Below are 18,251 nucleotides of genomic sequence, written 5' to 3'. Positions count from 1 at the left end.
GTTAAGCCAGCCATGAATCTGTTTTTGTGCACACGGTTTGTACCTTATCGACGAAAAGTTACTACATCTCTGAATCTCGGATACAAGGTACAGATACAGTAATTGAGCTAACTTCACATTCACTGTCTGGACACGACCGACCAAAAGCTGCAGATGACTCTGCGGCTACTGCAATTGGTTGGGGCTCTTTTGATGTGACTATTCGCAGGTGGAAGTTTCTTGGTGGAATAGCTACCCATGAAAAACCGACTGCCGTTTAACTACCCATCTCGAAAAGATCGAAATGCCGATGGTTGTTTATTTAGCGTGTGTAACAACGAATCTATGGATTGTAGTTCCGATCAAGCGAAAAAAATTTATAACCATCTAGTCCACTAAGAAATACTCTAATATATCCGTGATGGCAGAAGACCGGAACTCACAACTTGGGAGTCTGAATTCATCAGACGGGTGTGTTGGTGATTGTTCAGTTTAAACACGAAATGTCTGGAATGCGGTGGGTATATTTTAAAAATTTTACTGACCGCCAGTTTTCCTGTGAAGTGCGAGGTTTAAACGTATGCGGTAGATGCTACTGATGAGCACCTATGGATTAAAGCTGAGCACAATTATTCTTGATGGGGAGATTATGCTCTTGGTTTCTGATCACTCTGGAATGCCTAGGTTTAACCTATGTTTAAAATTACCGTTTAGTGGTGGAAAAGCTTGTGGCGGGAAAGTTAAAGAATGACGCCCAGGATTACCTTACGATACTCTACTATGACCGCAACGATAGCTGCTGCAAGGAGACAACCTGGGCTATACATGGCGCGGGAAACTTTGTTGTGTGTCTTTTGTATCCAGAAGCCACTTGAGTTCAGAATGATTGATGGTACTCCTTTATCCAAGATGCTTAATTTTATCGAGCCTAGTGAGTAATTCAACCTGGCCATCCATCGGATGCCAGCGCAAATGGATCCGTTCTGCTGTCGTAGGTGTGGTGGAACCAGAGAGTTCTAGAAATGGAGGAAGCCAGAGCAATGATGGCTTTTAGTTACTTCGCAAGACCAAACACGGAGAGCCATTTTTGAGTTGAGTAAAGATAACACTGTATATCTAATGTGTTTTAATAAGTCATCGTTCATATCTTTCCCAACGACAGTTTATTTAATTCGTTCAGCTCAGATGGACGGGCGTTTGTCAATTTATATTCCTCTTTACAGTTTACCCTTATTACCTAAAAAGCTCCCACCCATTGGGAAATATAAGCCCCCACTAGAATTTTTCAAAGGCGGTGGTGACTTGTTTTGCTATTTTTGGACTAATTTGCCTTAAGTTGGGACAAGACTAGGAGTCGCCGAACTGGGACCCGTCGGCTATGATGCCCACGTGCAAAAAGTGCTTGGAGTGACCTTCCATCGTAAAATCGTCGGTTGCTGTCGAAACACTTAACTTCCTTGATACTACGGAAGCTAACTCAGGCGCGTGAGACACATTCGAGAAAAGGAAGCGGGATTTTTACCAGGCATAACCTGCACTGACTACACTCTTAGTTTGCATCAGATACAGGAGCGGCGCTATGTGTATTGCCGACCAACAACCTTTGTTTTCCTTTATATTCTTATCTGTGCAGATAAACTGACTTCCCTAGATGTTGTTGGTGGTTGCGAAATTTGTAGAATACTCATCCACGTCACTCTTGTTAGAAAGGCTCGGCGGAAATCTTTTGTTTAGTTCACACCAAAAGGAGGAAGCACTGAAATCGTTTTACGCTCTTATCAGGGCACGTCAGGGATAGATATCGTTGATCATCCCTGGGTTTGATCTCTATCAACGCACACAGGATGCGCCTGAATTAGCACGTCTGAACACGCAACTACCTCATGCCTGAAAGATGTGCTTGGACGAAGAAGATTGGCCTCTAAGTTATGCATTATATAGTGTACCCTTTGTTTTGGCACACCCCTTCAAGGTGGGCTCTACAGATGTTTTCAGACAACCAGTGAGTTTCGTCAAGACAGCTCTCCATTTAATTTGACGTTGACGTATTCATGGAGTACACACTGTAAGGGACAGGAACCCTGGAGAGAGATTATTGAATTTTGGACACATGAAGCAATTAGCCACATGCTGTGTTGCAACCAGGTATAGAAACCAGTTGTACAACTTTTCAGATGGAATTTCTCCATGGCACTGGTTGCGTCAAACACTGATATATAGCGAGGCAGAAGGAAATGACACTCATTAACCCTTCTGTCATTGCATTTTTGGGACGAAAAATGACAAACATCCACGCATGACCATATTACAGGTCCGTTTCCTCATTTACGCGAGACCGTGGTTCAGCCCCCCGAACAAAGAAACCATCTCAGGTACAGTTCAGCGGGCCATAAAGGTTGTCCTCACCGAAGACGGCTCAGAAAACGAAGGAGCCGGTCGTGATTTGCAATTCACGGTTGATCCAAATAAAGTTATGGCCGAACGACCATCAAAGTCTTCCGTTGTGAGTCATCTTGCCTAATTTTCAGCATTTTATTGCAATACTTATTTCCATATCCAACTCAATCTGATCATGTCTTACGTTGCTTTCCTCCTTGAGTGCGACGATGTCGACCCATTTTGTCTTTCGCACACAATTTCCTAGATTCCTGTTATGAACATACGGTTATTCGATCAATAAAAATGAACAAGTCACATAAGATTTTAGTATTTCATCAAAAGAACCACTAGATGGTAGCAGTGGATACCACTAAAATCAAGATATAAATGTTCAGTGTACCGCTAATTAAGGTTCAGTGTCAGATCCAATGGGCACTTACACGATCAATTTCCTACCAAAAGACGTTAATTTCACACAAACACACGGTCACCATATCTTCTGGATAAACGTGTGGGGTTCAGCATAGCAACTACTGACTCGTTTTAGTTAAATACCTTGGCGGTAACTGTACATATCACTGAATGCAGCTGAAGCGGAACAGCATAAATACAGAAAAAAGTGTGCGGGACTCGGATAGCTCAGACTAGATGAACTTCCCAGTTCCTATTGAGATACTAAATGTTCAATAATGGCTGTGTCCTGGCCCAACCTCTCTAGATAAAACAAGGAATTGTATCCATACATAGATTATGGTTGGACTGAAAAATGAAAATAACCTAACATAGTCGTACAGATGTTTACTGATTTCCCCACTACAGACACCAAGAAATGGTTTCTGAGCATGGGTAGCAGAAGTTCGAATATCGCATATGAATCTCGTGCAAGTTATGCTCATCCTTAAGCTTGGGATGTCATAGACTGGGATCACTTGCTTTCCGTAAACCACACTTGCACGCACTTCAGAATAGCAATTAATTACGATCTATCTGTTAGCCAGTAGTATTTCTGTGCTCGACGGTTGGTGCTCTATTTCGGCCGAGGATCAAACATCCTATCAGGGTGAGTTCAGCTAACTTGCACAAAAGTGACAATTCGTGTGGGCATAGACCACCAGATTAAGTTCTTGCGTTTCTTCTGACGGAATTTGAGTATTCATAATGGATTTTTTTCTTCAGATGTCGACGCCTATGTGAAAGTTGATGTATTGATAAGTGTTTTGACGACTAATGGAGAACACTTGAAAAACGTTGAAACTCATCCTTTTCTGCTGAGGGGATAAGTTTTCATAGACACTAGGCATTTGCATTGCTGTGTATACCTACGTTGCTTTAGTCAATAGCTTCCCAACAGGCGAGTACTATGCTAATCCCGTCTTTTCAGAACCACTACGCCGTTTATACGAAATAACCCGGTAGTTATTTTTCTCCCTTTCAAAAACCTCTCGGATGACTGCTATTCGTTTAATAAAGCCACCTTCCCGAAGTGCTGTTGAGTAGAGTTCTGAATGTCCTAATATAATCGGCAGTACATTTCTCAGCACAAGCAAATCTCCTTAATCTACGCGTTCCAACCAGTTCAGCTGGAGCTCGTGGAAAGTCAGCGGACAATGATTGTTTTCTGTTATTTCTTATATTGGTTCCTTCGCAGGTACAAATATAAAAACGGGGATGGGCTGCACGGAATAAATTGAAATTAGAGTCAAACTTAGTCGTAGGAACGGAAGTGCTCGTAGGCCAGCCGAAGTTCAAGCTTCCTTCAGACACACAGTTATGGTCTATATAGTTGTATTCCGATTGCTTCTGTGTTGGGTATCAGTCCGTGACGGTTTCAGGTGTACCTGACATATGGCTTAGAACGGATATTCACTATGCGTGACATGAACAGTCTTGCCACAAGTGACTCGAGTGCACTCAAGTAGCACGCTTCCCAACCACAACTCAGGGAAATTTGAGACTGGTAACCTATTCTGTTTGGCACATGCCCTGTCCTATACCCAAGGCTACCAGCATACACCTGAGGAGGCAGAAACGATATTGGTAAGTTTTGATAGTCTGTCTTTCGAATGGATCCCGATGACATGACTGGACTCGAGAGGAGAATTTTCCGGTCATGTACGTCCTGTTGATACAGTGTTTTAACTTCATGGTAATCAGTCACGTAGTCAAACCACTGCTGAATGGAATATCTATACACATGCATTTTTTCTCAGAAATATGCTATTATGCCTTCTGTTTAGTAGACAGCATAGCTATTCATAGTAAACCATTCATGATACTCGTTTTTCTAGAATGAGTGCTGAGGAACTGTGAGAACACTTCTGTCTCATCAGTACGATGGTTATTATGTGCCTTCCGATTCCGAAGTTCTATTCTAGATCTTGCTTCTTCACTTTTAAAACTTACGTTTTACTTCCTTTCAGCCGAGTTACGATAATCCAAGTTGATTGTCAGTTTTAACCCACTCGGATGAATACCACACTGTTTTTTAGCGAAATGTATTTTTACTATTTGCTCGGTGACCAGGCTTCGCACGGGTGTTTGCTGTAACTCATCAAAAGCCTAAATTTCTAATTCAGTAAGGTACAGTCTTTCAGTCATAGACTCTCTTGAGAAAATCCTCAGTGTGATCAACGGAAGGCCTGCACATATAGGATACTACATTAACTTTTCTGAATTGCGTCGCTGGGTCTAATTTCGAGAAACAACCAGCGTCATCAAAAGCCGACCGCCCTCGAGGTTTACACGCTAATTGTCATGCTCGATACCCATCTGGATAAATATGGCAGGGTGATAAGTGGCTGAATTGCAAATGTTTAGACAATCAGTTGAGGTTGTACCATGGAAAACTCCAATCGCGCGGGTCGCCTTGTTCTTTTCGGATGTGTGACTGTTAAATGCCAGGAGTGTTTGCAATACGACCACCTAGCTACCCACCACACTCTATGCTCTAATCCTAGAACGTGGCCTTCATTTTCTACGATACACTTACGCGATCATTAATCCTCTGATATCGTTTAACCAAATCAACTTTAACCATGTTTATAATCGTGGATTTCTCAAAGGCACGGTGCTAACAAAACTATAGGGCCGATTTTTAGGAGGGTTTTCATGTGCATTCGCCACTGTTAAGAGTATTTAGAACGTCTGGAGACAGCTCACTGCCGTGTCTACCCGTCCTGACAGAGCACTGGTAGGACCGACCAAACACAGTCAATGCAGAGTGTGTAGATGGGTGTACTACTGGGTATTTACTACATTCTCCTCTCTGAACACGAGGGAGGAATCTATCAGCCCTATTGTGCGGCGTCCATTTTCTAACAGCCTTTTGAAGCCATCTTGGTGGGTATTGTGTGGAGTAGAATTATCGGCACGACTCTATAGATTTGGTAAGGCGCCGGCTGGTTTTAACGCATCATGGCGCATGTGGAAAGTTTTTGCTTGCACTTTTATGCTCTGTCAAAATTTTTCTCATAGTACTGTTGTAAAGCCTCGTTATTTCCTGATATGCTTTGATAATGCGTTTTATAATGCAAAACTTTTTTCTGCTGTTCATTTATTCTGTATTCCTACTTTCCCTCGAGACTGCTGCACTTGAGTTTTCTCCACCAAGCGCTGAGGGTCACCCTGGAAAAACAACAGCAATTACAGCCAAAATACGCGTTCCTCCGGCTGCCAAATTCCCAGAATCGCAGCTAACTTTTCACTGTGAAGCGACGGGTAGACCGAGTCAGGCCGCTTGTACATTCTCGGAGGTCACGATTAGTGCTGGGAGGGATTTCGCGTCTTTGGAATCGGAAACGTTGAACGTCACGATCACGTCAGATGCAGAATCCGGTCAACTAAACAAAGCTGTGGTCAGTCTTGGAAATCTGGTGCAAACAGGTGTGGCTAATTTCTAATCATTCTGAAAATGCCTATTTTACTCAACTGTAGAGCTGCGCAACACCAATGGGTACCTGATATTTTATGCTTTTGTTAAGGACATCTCCTCACTAGCTTCAAACTGAGATCAAGGGATAAATGGCCACAAAACCGTCGCGGGCTCGTGTATCAAACCACCAATCGGTTCACTTCTGCACTGAGAGAATTTACTCTTGTGTGCGGTCGATATACGATCACCCTTGAAGAAACAACCAATAGGACCTGGTTATTGTGGTTCTATAAGAAAGACAGGGTCGTTTTAGGAGAACGTTGCAGTATTCATAACTATTCTCCAAAAGCTGGAAAGCATCCGGAGCATATTGTCATTTTCCAAGTGAATAGCTTCAAACTTGTCCGAAAAATAAAATTTTACAATGAGAGTAAGAGATGATATGCTATGATTTAGCAAACCCTTAATAATTTTTCAGCAATTGTTCAACCTGTCCCATTGCCTTGTAAACCACCTGTTATCTGTTGTCATTCACTGGTTTTCCCCTTTGATTAATTTGACTGAACACCCCCATGCTTCTCCACAACGTAAAGGATACTACGCAAGTTTTCATGTTAAACATGTATTTCTTGATATACCCAAATGTATACATCACTGGTAGTTGGGCATAATTCACCTATAGGAAGGAGCGACTTCATTTTCCGATAGTGTACACGAGCAAAACTAACCAGAGCTGCTGTCTTCTTGATGTTTCTCCATATTTTGAGCATTAAAATAGATGATGATGAAGTTCAAACCTATTCGCCAATCGGCCTGCACATAGAGCTTTGGCCATAATTTCGATAGACTTCACGAGCAGTAGGTTCTTGTGTTCAAACCTATTAGTACGCAAACGAGTGTGCTATTCAACGCCAGTGTTTGTCTGAGCACTCGTGAGCGGGTTTGGGAACCATGGCTACAGACAGTTCGCATCGGCTCATGCAGTCATCGTCCCATACAGCCCCACATCCATTTAAACAGCGATATGGTGGCTAAAAGCCTCACATCATGTAGCCGAACACAAATATTACAGACAGTAAGTGGTGAGTTCCATTTGTATCCAACGCAGATAAGTGACATGTTGGTAATCAGCACACAAGCACCGTCCGAGTACTAACCACTCACCAGTGAACACGACTCTTACTGGCTCCACACGGGTTCTGAATGATCCCATAACTGGAGCAAAATTTAGTGGTTTTGTTGGCTGTTACTTCTATGGGAAAGTGGTGCATGAGGTAGTTATGAGGCAGTTTTTGCTCTGTGGCCTAAAGAACACACGTGCGATTGCCATAGGCTGGGCTTTCTCAGGCCTGACGAAAGTCACGCGTATGATTTGGGCAGCAACTTTGTAGAATTCCATTAGTAGCTAGGTCACATTGACTAGTTTGATGAAAAAAACTACAAAATAGCGCTTCCAAACTACGAAAAAAACCGGTTACCGTCAGTGGAGAAGTCCAATGACAGAAATCCATAAGGCATCATCCAGTACATCCTTTGCGATATAGTTTCTTTTCGACCGTGAACTACGTGAGCGAAATGTGGCACGTAATTGAACAATGTAATAGCGATCATAATTTAATGTATTCTGTGAGTGCATACAATCAGCTTTCTCCAGTAACTACACTGTGACATATTGACCAAGCAACGTGCCATTTTGTTGATCTGGTGGCTACGGTAATTTTTACTCGGTTTCGGTGACTATCGCTACACTGTTTACCGTGCGCGAGTGCTCATGTGTCTCCCAGATTAAACATCCCGTCGTGACATTCTTGACCGCCAGCTAATATATTTCCGGTGCTGACATCTATGGATGGCCAGAAGGTGACGTTTCGGGAACGATGGATATTGCGAGGGAAGTGCGTTCTTGTAGTCGGAGTCTGCCGGTACGAGGGTAAATTTTGAGGAGCACTCCTATTCAACGGCAGACTTTGCGGACATCTTTGAAACCACATGACACATCACCCATTAATAATTTATTTCAGCAGATGGAATCTAGTTCCGCATGCTACCGGTTGCATTGATGGTATGTAGAACTTATATTTTGGGTTTAAGTGGTGTGTAGGAAGCAATTCATTTTATTCCTCTCATGTTGCCTTGTGTTACTGGTGAAGTAGTATGATCGTTGTACAAGCGTGTATCGACTGCTGTCATGAATATTCATTTTAATCTAAAGAGCGAATACGTGTCGCTTAGTTCACTTCCACTGACTTCAATCTGAATCAGTGATGGCACGGTCAATTTATGCGGATCGCGAGGTGCTTCACGAGGATACCCTGGTCTCCTCCGTCTGAAATTAGGCTCATAGTAAAATGATGGACAATGCGCAACGTATTTGTATATCCATACCTGATGATTTCCTTGAAACTCTATCCGAGCCCGAGCGCCGTCCTGTGTCTCTTATCCTTCCCCCGTGTGATATTACCATCTCAATTTCGAGGTAAACTGAATTTGCATATCTCAGCATATGCTTCAAGTAAGGACAGTATGTGTGTCTGATAAGAGTGGTCACTCTCTTTTTGTCTGCAATTGAGGACGTGAACTATGTAAAAAGAGCGACGTCCTTACTAACTCAAAGTATAGCTCATTAGTGGAAGAATACCCTCCTGGTACGTGGTTTGCTTCATTTAAATGTATTCTCCCTGTCCAACCGACCCTAGCTTCACGGAATCTAAAGTTTTGCCTTCAGCTTGCATGAGTTTGTTTGCGCGAAATTTTAACTTTGTATAGTTAGCGTTGCGCCCGTGACCAGACGCTTATTCCTAAGGTTTCCGACGCAACGGTACTCTTGGATAATCCGTGCAGGGTGACACTATTTTAAATACGACGTTATACAGAAGTAGACGTAATCGAGAGGTACACCCAAAAGGAGGTAGGTGAGATATGCCAGCTAATGGTGAGGGGGAACATGCAGAGTTAGAAAGAAGCAACTTTGACCGGTTTGGCGTGTATACAAGCAGACAGTGGCACAGAAGCAAAAAGTCACTGGCACATAGGTGTGCCAGTTCCTACAAATCCATGTCAATTACAAAATGATCCGGCCATCTTCGTGTCTGTACCGAACATTGAGCTAAAATAAAAAAGTACGTAATCAGCTATGAATAACCTGAGAAAAAAATCATAGGACAACGTGTCTTTTCTACCACCATTTTCAGCGAATGGATGTGTGCGACGTTTGATCAGTAGATAGGAAATCATACCAGTACATGTTTCTGAAATTCAGACGACTACTGTTTTTTTCACTTGACCTAACGTACCCAAAAGTGGACACGAACGAGAAAAATGTAGAGGCCAACAAAAAATATCGTAGCAACGACGGCTTTTTCTATAGAATTTCGGCACCCTTTCACTCTTTTGAATCATCCTGAGTAGATGAATACTTAAAATTTTGGCTGTTTTTTGGAATTCAAAAACTCAGCATCGAAGTGCTAGACGTTTGGTCAAGCCAAACCCCGTATACTCTGTGGATCCATGGTCTATTGACTTTGAGGACAGCAGGTTACCCAGTTAGGAAGCGGAAAAGCGATCGGCTCCAGATAATGTGAGATTTAATTAGTCGACGCGATTTGCCGAGATTATAATATGCCATAGCAAGAGGAAACAGTTGAGAACTCTCTCAGCGGGATGCCATGATGAGATTATCCTAAGTACGTAACATCAATCAGTCACTGGCGTTTTCCTCCATGATGCTCAAAGTTATTTTCTTCTATGACGGCCAGAAATCACATCAGAAGTGCACAAATCGTAGAGGCCCGCCTTCTCGTGATTTTATTGAACAGTGTATGAAAAATAACGCTCCGTGTGCGAGAACAGCTAACATCTAAAGATGTTTGGTATGACTAAGGTGCATATGAAATTTTGACTACAGTCACTCAAATATATTATGAAAACTGGACAAAGTCAGTCAAAGATCAAATTTCATTGCGTAGCTGTAACAACGCAGTACCATTCAAGACAAGCAGTATTTAGTTGTCGCACCAGTCGCACCACCACCTATGTTACCCCTGTTGAATTATGCCACGATTCGCCTTTGTGCTGAAATCACAATCATTATTGGAACTTAACAACAAGACACTGATCCAGTTCAGTACAAGTAAGCTGTATATTTTTTTCTCTCTCTCACAGAAGCCTTGCAATTTCTAACACTGACAACATGAATTGTGTTTTCAAAACTGTTTGGATCTGCCCGGAAAATACTGAGATTCTGGCACACACTATTCGCTGGAAAACCGACATTAAGTTCATTTGGTACTGCCAGATTTAACCGAGTATCAGCGAGGGTGTAAAAGCACACTAAACAATGGTACAATATATTTGATAGCACCGCCGTAACCGATTATGGGTATATTGCGCTTTTGGGAGCCGAGGCCAAACGGGCCTCAGTCACATCATGCATGTACACAGTTAGCGACTAAACTATGCGTGGGTGGTTTTCTGTTCATACTAAAACACATTCAGTAGAGGAGAAGCTGATTGTGGTGTACTTATTCAAACACTGTCCGTGATGGATAAAGTTTTGTTATCCAACCACCCACCCATGTCAAAATACCAGCCAAGGCACAATGGGGCTGCGGAAGACAGGTGACGAGATAACGCCTTCCAGCTGCTATCATAAGAATAGGAGAGTCAGAAAGTGGGTGAATAAAAAAACTATCAAATGGACAAAACAAAAAGCATGGATGAATTTCAACGAACTGGTCAAAATGTCAAATGTTTATAAAATATCAGAAAGCGTAGGGAGTAGTAGACAACCCGGAAATTACAAAGTGAGATAGCCGCGCGAAAAACTTTGGGAACCACTATTCTCAAACTATTTTATCTATCTTATCTCAGTCAATAAGTTTTTTTGAAGATATCGGTACTTGTATTTGTGTGGCAGTGCCAGAGACATCCACCTAGTTTGGACGTTTTTCATTCTGTACACCTCTTCATTTGTATAGGAATAAGTGCATTACTCGGCCTGAAAGTCTCTGACTCAGATGTTCTGTCTGCCGTGGTTAAAGTGAAACTAGCAGACAGTGAAAACGCAAATAACGACGCGAATATTCCAATCAGAGTCACTGTGAAACTTGGAAGTCAAACGACCACGGAAACTGAAAATATACGTGTCATTCGGACGGGCAGCGAAACAATGGAGTTAAAACTGGTATCGGAACTGCTTAATTTTGATGGGTCATCTCAATTTCAACCTGAGTAAGTGTACAATTTTTATTGTTCATGGTTTACTCAGAAAACCTATTTCCAAATTCGGCTGGTGAGTATTCCAATAATTTGGCGTTGTACGATAACATATCGAGAGTTAATTCGTTACACATTTATGGTGATGAGAATTCTTCTGCACGAATGATAATTGAGAGATTGGAAGCAGATATCCGCTGACATCCTGGGGTGGATATGATAAACAGTTTTTCCAACTAATCTATCCAGTTCCATGGTAGGTTGTGCTTTGAATGGTCATCCTTTACCAAAAGTGTTCGTAGTGGCTATGGGGTTACGGAAATATGTCATTGAAAATTTTCAAATCAAGCATTATACAAAAAAGCTCAAGGTGGTGCTTGTCTGTGCGCATGAGTTCTATGTACGAACGTCTGGCTTGTGAACAAATCAAAGCCTGGTTCCAAAGGAGTATATATAAGTCCTGATTGCGTACCTGGAGCAAGTGGAATACAAATATGAATGTAGGTGTGGGATTTTGGAAACCCTTATGTAGGTTTTGTCTTGTAAGTAGGGCTAAAAAGCACTGTACAGCTGTTTCATTCTTGTTGACAATCATCAGCGATACACATCTCATGGAACTTCAGAGAGTTTCGAACCCCCGAGCCCTTGGCTACAAGTTTGAAGTCTTAAATGGGAATTTTCAAGAATTTCCAAATTGTCACACTACAAACAATTTATAAACATCTCAGAGGAAAAAAATATACCCGATAAGTGAAACTTTCATCGGAGGAATCTTTGCTTGAGGAGCACGTAATGTGGATCGTGTGACTGATGGGTGAGCAGCGCAGTATCCTGTCTAAGTTCAAGTTAATCACACTGCTGATCAGCCAGGAGGTCGCCGGTTCGAGAATTTGGAGATTGGTGAGATGAACAGTGTTGATTTTTAACGGAGATGAAACAGCCTTATGGTGCTTCTCGGCTTGTCAGCATAGACTGGCTTCACTTACAGGACGAGATCAAAGTGTGTCTCGGAACTTCTCACTTGTCTGTGTCATGGCCTCATCCATCTAAACGAGCATAAAGAGACCGAACTGCGTCGGTTTGAGGCAAAATTGACTGAAGGCAGAAGAGCTTCCGCGAGTAACCACAGACAAACATTGGGATCGGAAAAATACAGGTTCAGAAGTTCTGCTTCCAAAATGCTTTTAAGGTGTTTAACCACCATTGGGTTTTGTATGCCTTTTTCAGAGACACGGCACACATCAATTTTAAGAAAGTATTAGGTCTGGTCAAGCTTTGCCTCTTTTCCAATGTGACATAAAATACGGGTCTAAGGCATCGTATAAACTCAACGGCGTTTTTTTATTTTTTAAGGGGAGAGGAATGTGGAACATCTTTCAGATAACTGACAACCAGAGAGCCCAGAAACGTTTGATTTTTTTTTATTTTTTAAGGGGAGAGGAATGTGGAACATCTTTCAGATAACTGACAACCAGAGAGCCCAGAAACGTTTGATTGTATGGTGAGAAGTGGTAGTGGATGGACATCGGTGGACAAGGAATCGTGAGGGAAAATGATGCTTTCTGGTTACCTCGGCCCGGGAGTGGGATTTGCTTGAGGTACTCCTTTTTGAGCTTTTAACTCAGAAGTCTGGCATGCAGTGCACTTTGCGGATGTAGGGTTTCATTCTGGGATACTTTCCCTAGCTTTAACCTGTTTGGTTGCAGGGAGTTGGCCTAATCTGATGATACAGGGAGTAAGACATCATTGTCTCACTCCCGTTGGCTGCGCAACAGTGGTACTCTTTGCGCAGTACCAATTCCCTTTGTTTAAAATTTTTTTTGACCGTATCGAATGATGCGTCCTCGGTCAAGATCAACCATTGTGCCATCAAAATATGCGGATTTTAGGGTCGACATTTTCTAACCCGCTCTTCGTCGGGGGGAGGCATAATCACTTCTTCCATGAATATAGACATGCTGGTCGCCTAGGACAAACACCTTGCTATCTTTATAGGCCTGAGTAGTTTTACTGGTTTTAGGGAGAATGACCAGGTTGTAAGTGTGATAGAGATAAACAACGGTCTAGATGAAGTGCCTTAATTTTTCACTCGGTGTGATTTTTTCAAATTATGCACCGGACCAGGACAAATACCAGAAATGTTTATAGATTACTTAAATGAACATCTTTGTTGCATATGATCATTTCTCCCACCAAATGCAGTCCAGAGGTTAATTATTTGTCAGTATTCCATAAAGTGAGATGAGAAGTTCATTCGACAATTCCTTTTGACCAAGTGTTGATACTGATAACTGAATTGCTCAAATGCAAAAATCCTTTAATATACACCTTTTCGAGGGTGCAACACCATAGCCTTTCACGCCAGCCAGCTGGATATAGTGTAGTGCTGCTGTGCTTTTTAGTAGACACTTCAAAAATTTACGGCAGACTGTGATCGCCATCGATATTGAAAGATCAGTGTAGTTTCCCCCCAACGAAAAAGGGTCGCCCGTGGAACTATGTCAGAGTGAACTTTACTAAGTAGGACGTCCTACACAGTAATGTAACGCAAGGCCGTACTTTTACATAGCAACTAAGTTTACACTGAGGTTAGCAATCAATTTTTATAGACAAATTTCCAATTCAATCTTCGATTCACTTTGCTGTTATTTGTCACCCTCTGTTTAACTTTCTTCTGAACCATTACATCTATCGTACTCAATCCCGCGGTGAAATAGAACCCCTAAATCGCTAAGAGATTTCGTCTTGTAAGTGAAGCTGGTCTATGCTGAAAAGCCGAGAAGCTCTGTAAAACTTCTCCACCAACGGTTTCATGGAGTTTCCAACTGGCAGTCTTCATTCAGTTGTCAAGTCAGGACCGGGATTAGCAGGGTGATTATATTGCACAAAGACACAATATAGTGACCATCATCTTTCAATCACAGTATCTATATCCCATGGCCACAGTGTTGAGCAGCAGCTCGTTGCCAAAAGGTTAATTGTACAAACTACCAGCCTTTTGGTCGCGGGTTCTGGGCTCATCAGAAATTCTTGAGATGTCTACTGCTGAATCGTTTGTGCGGGGTTTCTGGCCTTTTCAGCAAGACATCAATAAATCAACTACCTACAAACTGTACTTCCAGATTTGTTCCACCTTCTCAACAACAGAAAGCCATCTTGCCAGCAGGGTCTATAATCTGGAGCCCGTCGGCTGGGAACGTTCAAATGATTGATTTTACAGAGTTTGAAATTTGGAATGAGACGCTTACTCATAGGTGGAACCGACTTTGACAGAAAGATGGACCTGTATGAGGGAGTTTATTGGCAAAAAGCGTTATCAGGCTGGTTTAACATGATACTGTCGTTCGATGTAATTAAGTTCATTTGTGTGCCACCTTTGAGAAAAATGCATGGACAAACAAAACGTTCCATTCTGTTTGGATCTTGGACGTGGCTACGCAATCCTGACCCATATTCTCCCCAATAGCAAGATGACCTCAGCCCAAAGAGCTGCAAGCATGTCAATGGTTCGAATGTAGCTAGCTCCATTTTTTTACTACGCACCTTCGGAATGGTCAGAGAAATTGGCCAAAGGTTCTGTGGGAGTCCCCGAATTCCCCAAACAGAACCCGACTAGAATGGTTTGAGCCAACAGCTGCGCAGAACGGGTCATCCGGAAAATGTAAACCTCGACAGTATTGAGAGTATGACATTTTTTGTAGCCAGAACGGTACTCTTTCATTTCTGTTCACTCAAGCAGTCTGTTTATTACCGGAAAGTTTATGGGTTCCCATGGGAAAGCTGATAGATCGATAAGCTTGTGCATGTTGTTTCACCTGGTTTCCACAGTACCGTTGTGTTCATGCCATGAAACCTAAGCCACAATGAGCTTTTCATCTCATGTGCTCAAAGAGAGATCGGTCACTAGACCCACTGATTAGTAGCTTTAAGCTGATAAATTCTAACCCACTGTTTAGTGGGATGAAGTTGTCCGACAGCGTTCAAGATTCCTTTTCACGAACAGTCTAGTTGGCACAGGGGCAAATTACCAAATTGCCAAATTACTGTTCAGAAAGTCAAGCTATCCCCACGCCCCTCAAGTGTGTCTACGTCTAGCCATTTCGACGAAATAATGCAGGTGTTTTCGGCGTGTTGCTACGTTAATGTTGAATATTGGATGCTCAGAGTTCGGTTTGCAGAGATAAGGTAGTGATTTCAAACCCAGGTAAGAGGATGCATGGTTACTACTCTCTGGTCTCCTTCACAAGGATGAGAGAGGGTCTGCTCAAAAGAATGAGGTGGACAAAATCTCTTTAGATTCCTAGACTACTACACTACATATATTTTGTCTGCAAACGAACGGTTACTGCAGTGTTACATTCAATATTATATGGTTAAATGAAAAACTGGAAACTGTATGCTCCATCTAGTATCTAAGAAGTCGACAGGCTACAGAGATTAACTAGTTTTAATTGAACCTCTTTTAGGTATTGTCGACTAATAATGTCACCGGCGATTATTCACAGGTTTGGATTTATCGTTTTGACGGCCAAAATGCCTTGTTTTCTAAAATGTTTGTCACTGGTCACTTTTTGGAAGTGAACATTTAGATCACTGCAAACACGGAACTCTTTCATCGTTAGCTTCTCCTCGAACTTCACATATGATTTTGAAACTTGTAGCCAAAGTCTTCAGATTCGCGTAAACAGGAGCATGAGAGACTCGTCACAGTTGGAATGTCAAGAGCAGTTTCTTCAAGTACACAACGGAAAAATTTTCACCGAGGTCACAATCGCAGATCAATCAACCGGGTCGCCTCAATTCCAACCCTCTGAAGCAAACAGCGATCCGCGAATAACGAATTTCAAGGTTCGTATGAGTGTCTCATTTTCTTTGCCAGTTTGTTATACGGCTCAGTTCACCGCCTCTTATAACTTGAACACTATCCACCAGCTGTATTCTCACCTTAAGCATAAAAGTTTTGATTTCGATAGATTACTGTAGAGTTTCCAACCCTCTTAGTTTTTTCTGGATTATCATGCAGTCAAGACATGAAGAAGTTGGGTTACATATTCCATCCGGAATTCAACGAGTTCGAATATCTTCTCATAGCTGATGGAAACCGGGTTTAAACCTTAGCTCATCTCAAGCTATTCAAGTGAATGCTACAGATTGGACAATTACTGTGGACTTAATTGACGTTCAGTACCTGTTGGATTTCGTATGAAACCAATCTAGTTTGCAAGATGAGTCTTCACAAAATTAATGTCTGTATTCGGTTGTGTTTAATTGCTGGTTGAAGGCCTTTATAATAATACGCAAGCTGGCTTGACCGCTGAGTTTTCAGGACAGTTGTTTGAAGTAACTGAAACACTGTGACTGTCTTCGTGTTATGGCCGGAAGTCTTCTCATTTTCGGAATAGCTATACGAAAGGACTGCATGGAAACAAAGCTGGCTTCACCTACCGAAACGCGTCTTAATAGGTAATTCAAAGATAGTAGGAAGAGTTCAATTTTCCTGTCGGTTACGTTCCGTTGGTGTTTTGTAAGTGTGAGTGTCTGATTTCGGTTGACTCTGTGCACACTCGCTTCCGATTTTCAGATTCCGAATACGGTAGTGGTTTTGAATATTCACACAGATAGGTGACAATCCAGATACTTTAAACCACAAATTACTTTAAGCGTTGAAGTGGTGAGACAACCTAACCGGCGGGTTTATTCGTATTTTCCACTGCTTTCCTTCAACACTGTTTAAGACTGTATTACACCGAAGCACCATGCAAGCGAGTTACAAGTAAATCAATTCGGGAAGTTCATCGGAGATTTCGTCCTGAAAGTGAAGCCAATCTAAACAAAAATGCCAAGAAGTATTGTACAGTTTTGTATCCTTATTGGGAATCATCAGCAGTGTTCATGACATTAAACCCTAGAGTGTCCAGGGCCCGTTTAGTAATCTTCAGCTGTTCCTCAGAGATTGGCTCCTCTTACAGGAAGAAATCTCCCAAATCTTCTTATATTATAGACGTTCCAAAAATCCACTTGTACCAGACTACTTTCTCAGTATTATATTTGGCTCATGTGATAACAATCGCTTTTAAGAGTATCCACTGCCAGCTAACTAGATTGAGGGGCCAAAGAGAAGGACTGTTGTAGATAATGTTGTGCACGAGCCATATCTGAAGGGATGTGTACGAATGCTTATCCAGCTTCACGATTTCATGAGGGGCCGAATCTACCACTTAATACTACATGATAATTCTGGGCCAAGTATATGTTCTTGAACGGACGAAGGCGACTTGGGTAGCACATTTAAACAATCTTTGTCATATAAACAAGGATAGAAGGATGGTTGTCTAGCATATCTTCGTCATGATAAAATCTAACCCCGCTGCCTGGTGAGGTCACACTGTCAATGCTATTTTCAGGCTCATTAACCGTTGAGCTTTTAGCATGAAGACTTTTGACCTAGTCGCCACATCCTTCTTCAGTGTTTGTGTAACGGGTAAAACCCACCTTTTATTACTTTTATTGTCACTAACGGTGATTCATATAACAATGTACTTATCGATGGTATTACGAAGAAATGATCCATTTTAACCTTACATAAACATGTAGTGCAGTGCAATCATATGAACCGTCATGCACACGTCACTTCGGGCCTACCGAAGTGAGTATATATTTAATAAAGCAAACTGACTCCTTGGTAGTCTTTCTGAAACAAAAAGGCGTTGGTAACATGAGGAAATCGGAGACGTTTAATGGCGCTTTTGTTTTGCGATTGAAGCCAACCTTTTATTTAAAAAACGAGAAGTACTGCACAGCTGTTTCA

General features: G+C 42.0%; 1 protein-coding gene across 1 annotated transcript in view; it reads left to right on the top strand.

Moving 5' to 3' along the window:
• Positions 1–18,251, top strand: part of T265_08223 (hypothetical protein) — a gene marked incomplete at both ends in the record, with an annotated part of 67,487 nt that overhangs the window by 36,625 nt on the left and 12,611 nt on the right. The window contains 4 exons of the mRNA XM_009173966.1: positions 2,291–2,482; positions 5,940–6,240; positions 11,206–11,458; positions 16,105–16,291. Coding sequence (XP_009172230.1) covers positions 2,291–2,482; positions 5,940–6,240; positions 11,206–11,458; positions 16,105–16,291 — 933 coding nt within the window. The remainder of the gene's footprint in view (positions 1–2,290; positions 2,483–5,939; positions 6,241–11,205; positions 11,459–16,104; positions 16,292–18,251) is intronic.

Source organism: Opisthorchis viverrini (assembly GCF_000715545.1).
Source record: "Opisthorchis viverrini unplaced genomic scaffold opera_v5_207, whole genome shotgun sequence".
Taxonomy (NCBI): Eukaryota; Metazoa; Platyhelminthes; class Trematoda; order Opisthorchiida; family Opisthorchiidae; genus Opisthorchis; species Opisthorchis viverrini.
This window is presented reverse-complemented; position numbering and strand designations above follow the sequence as displayed.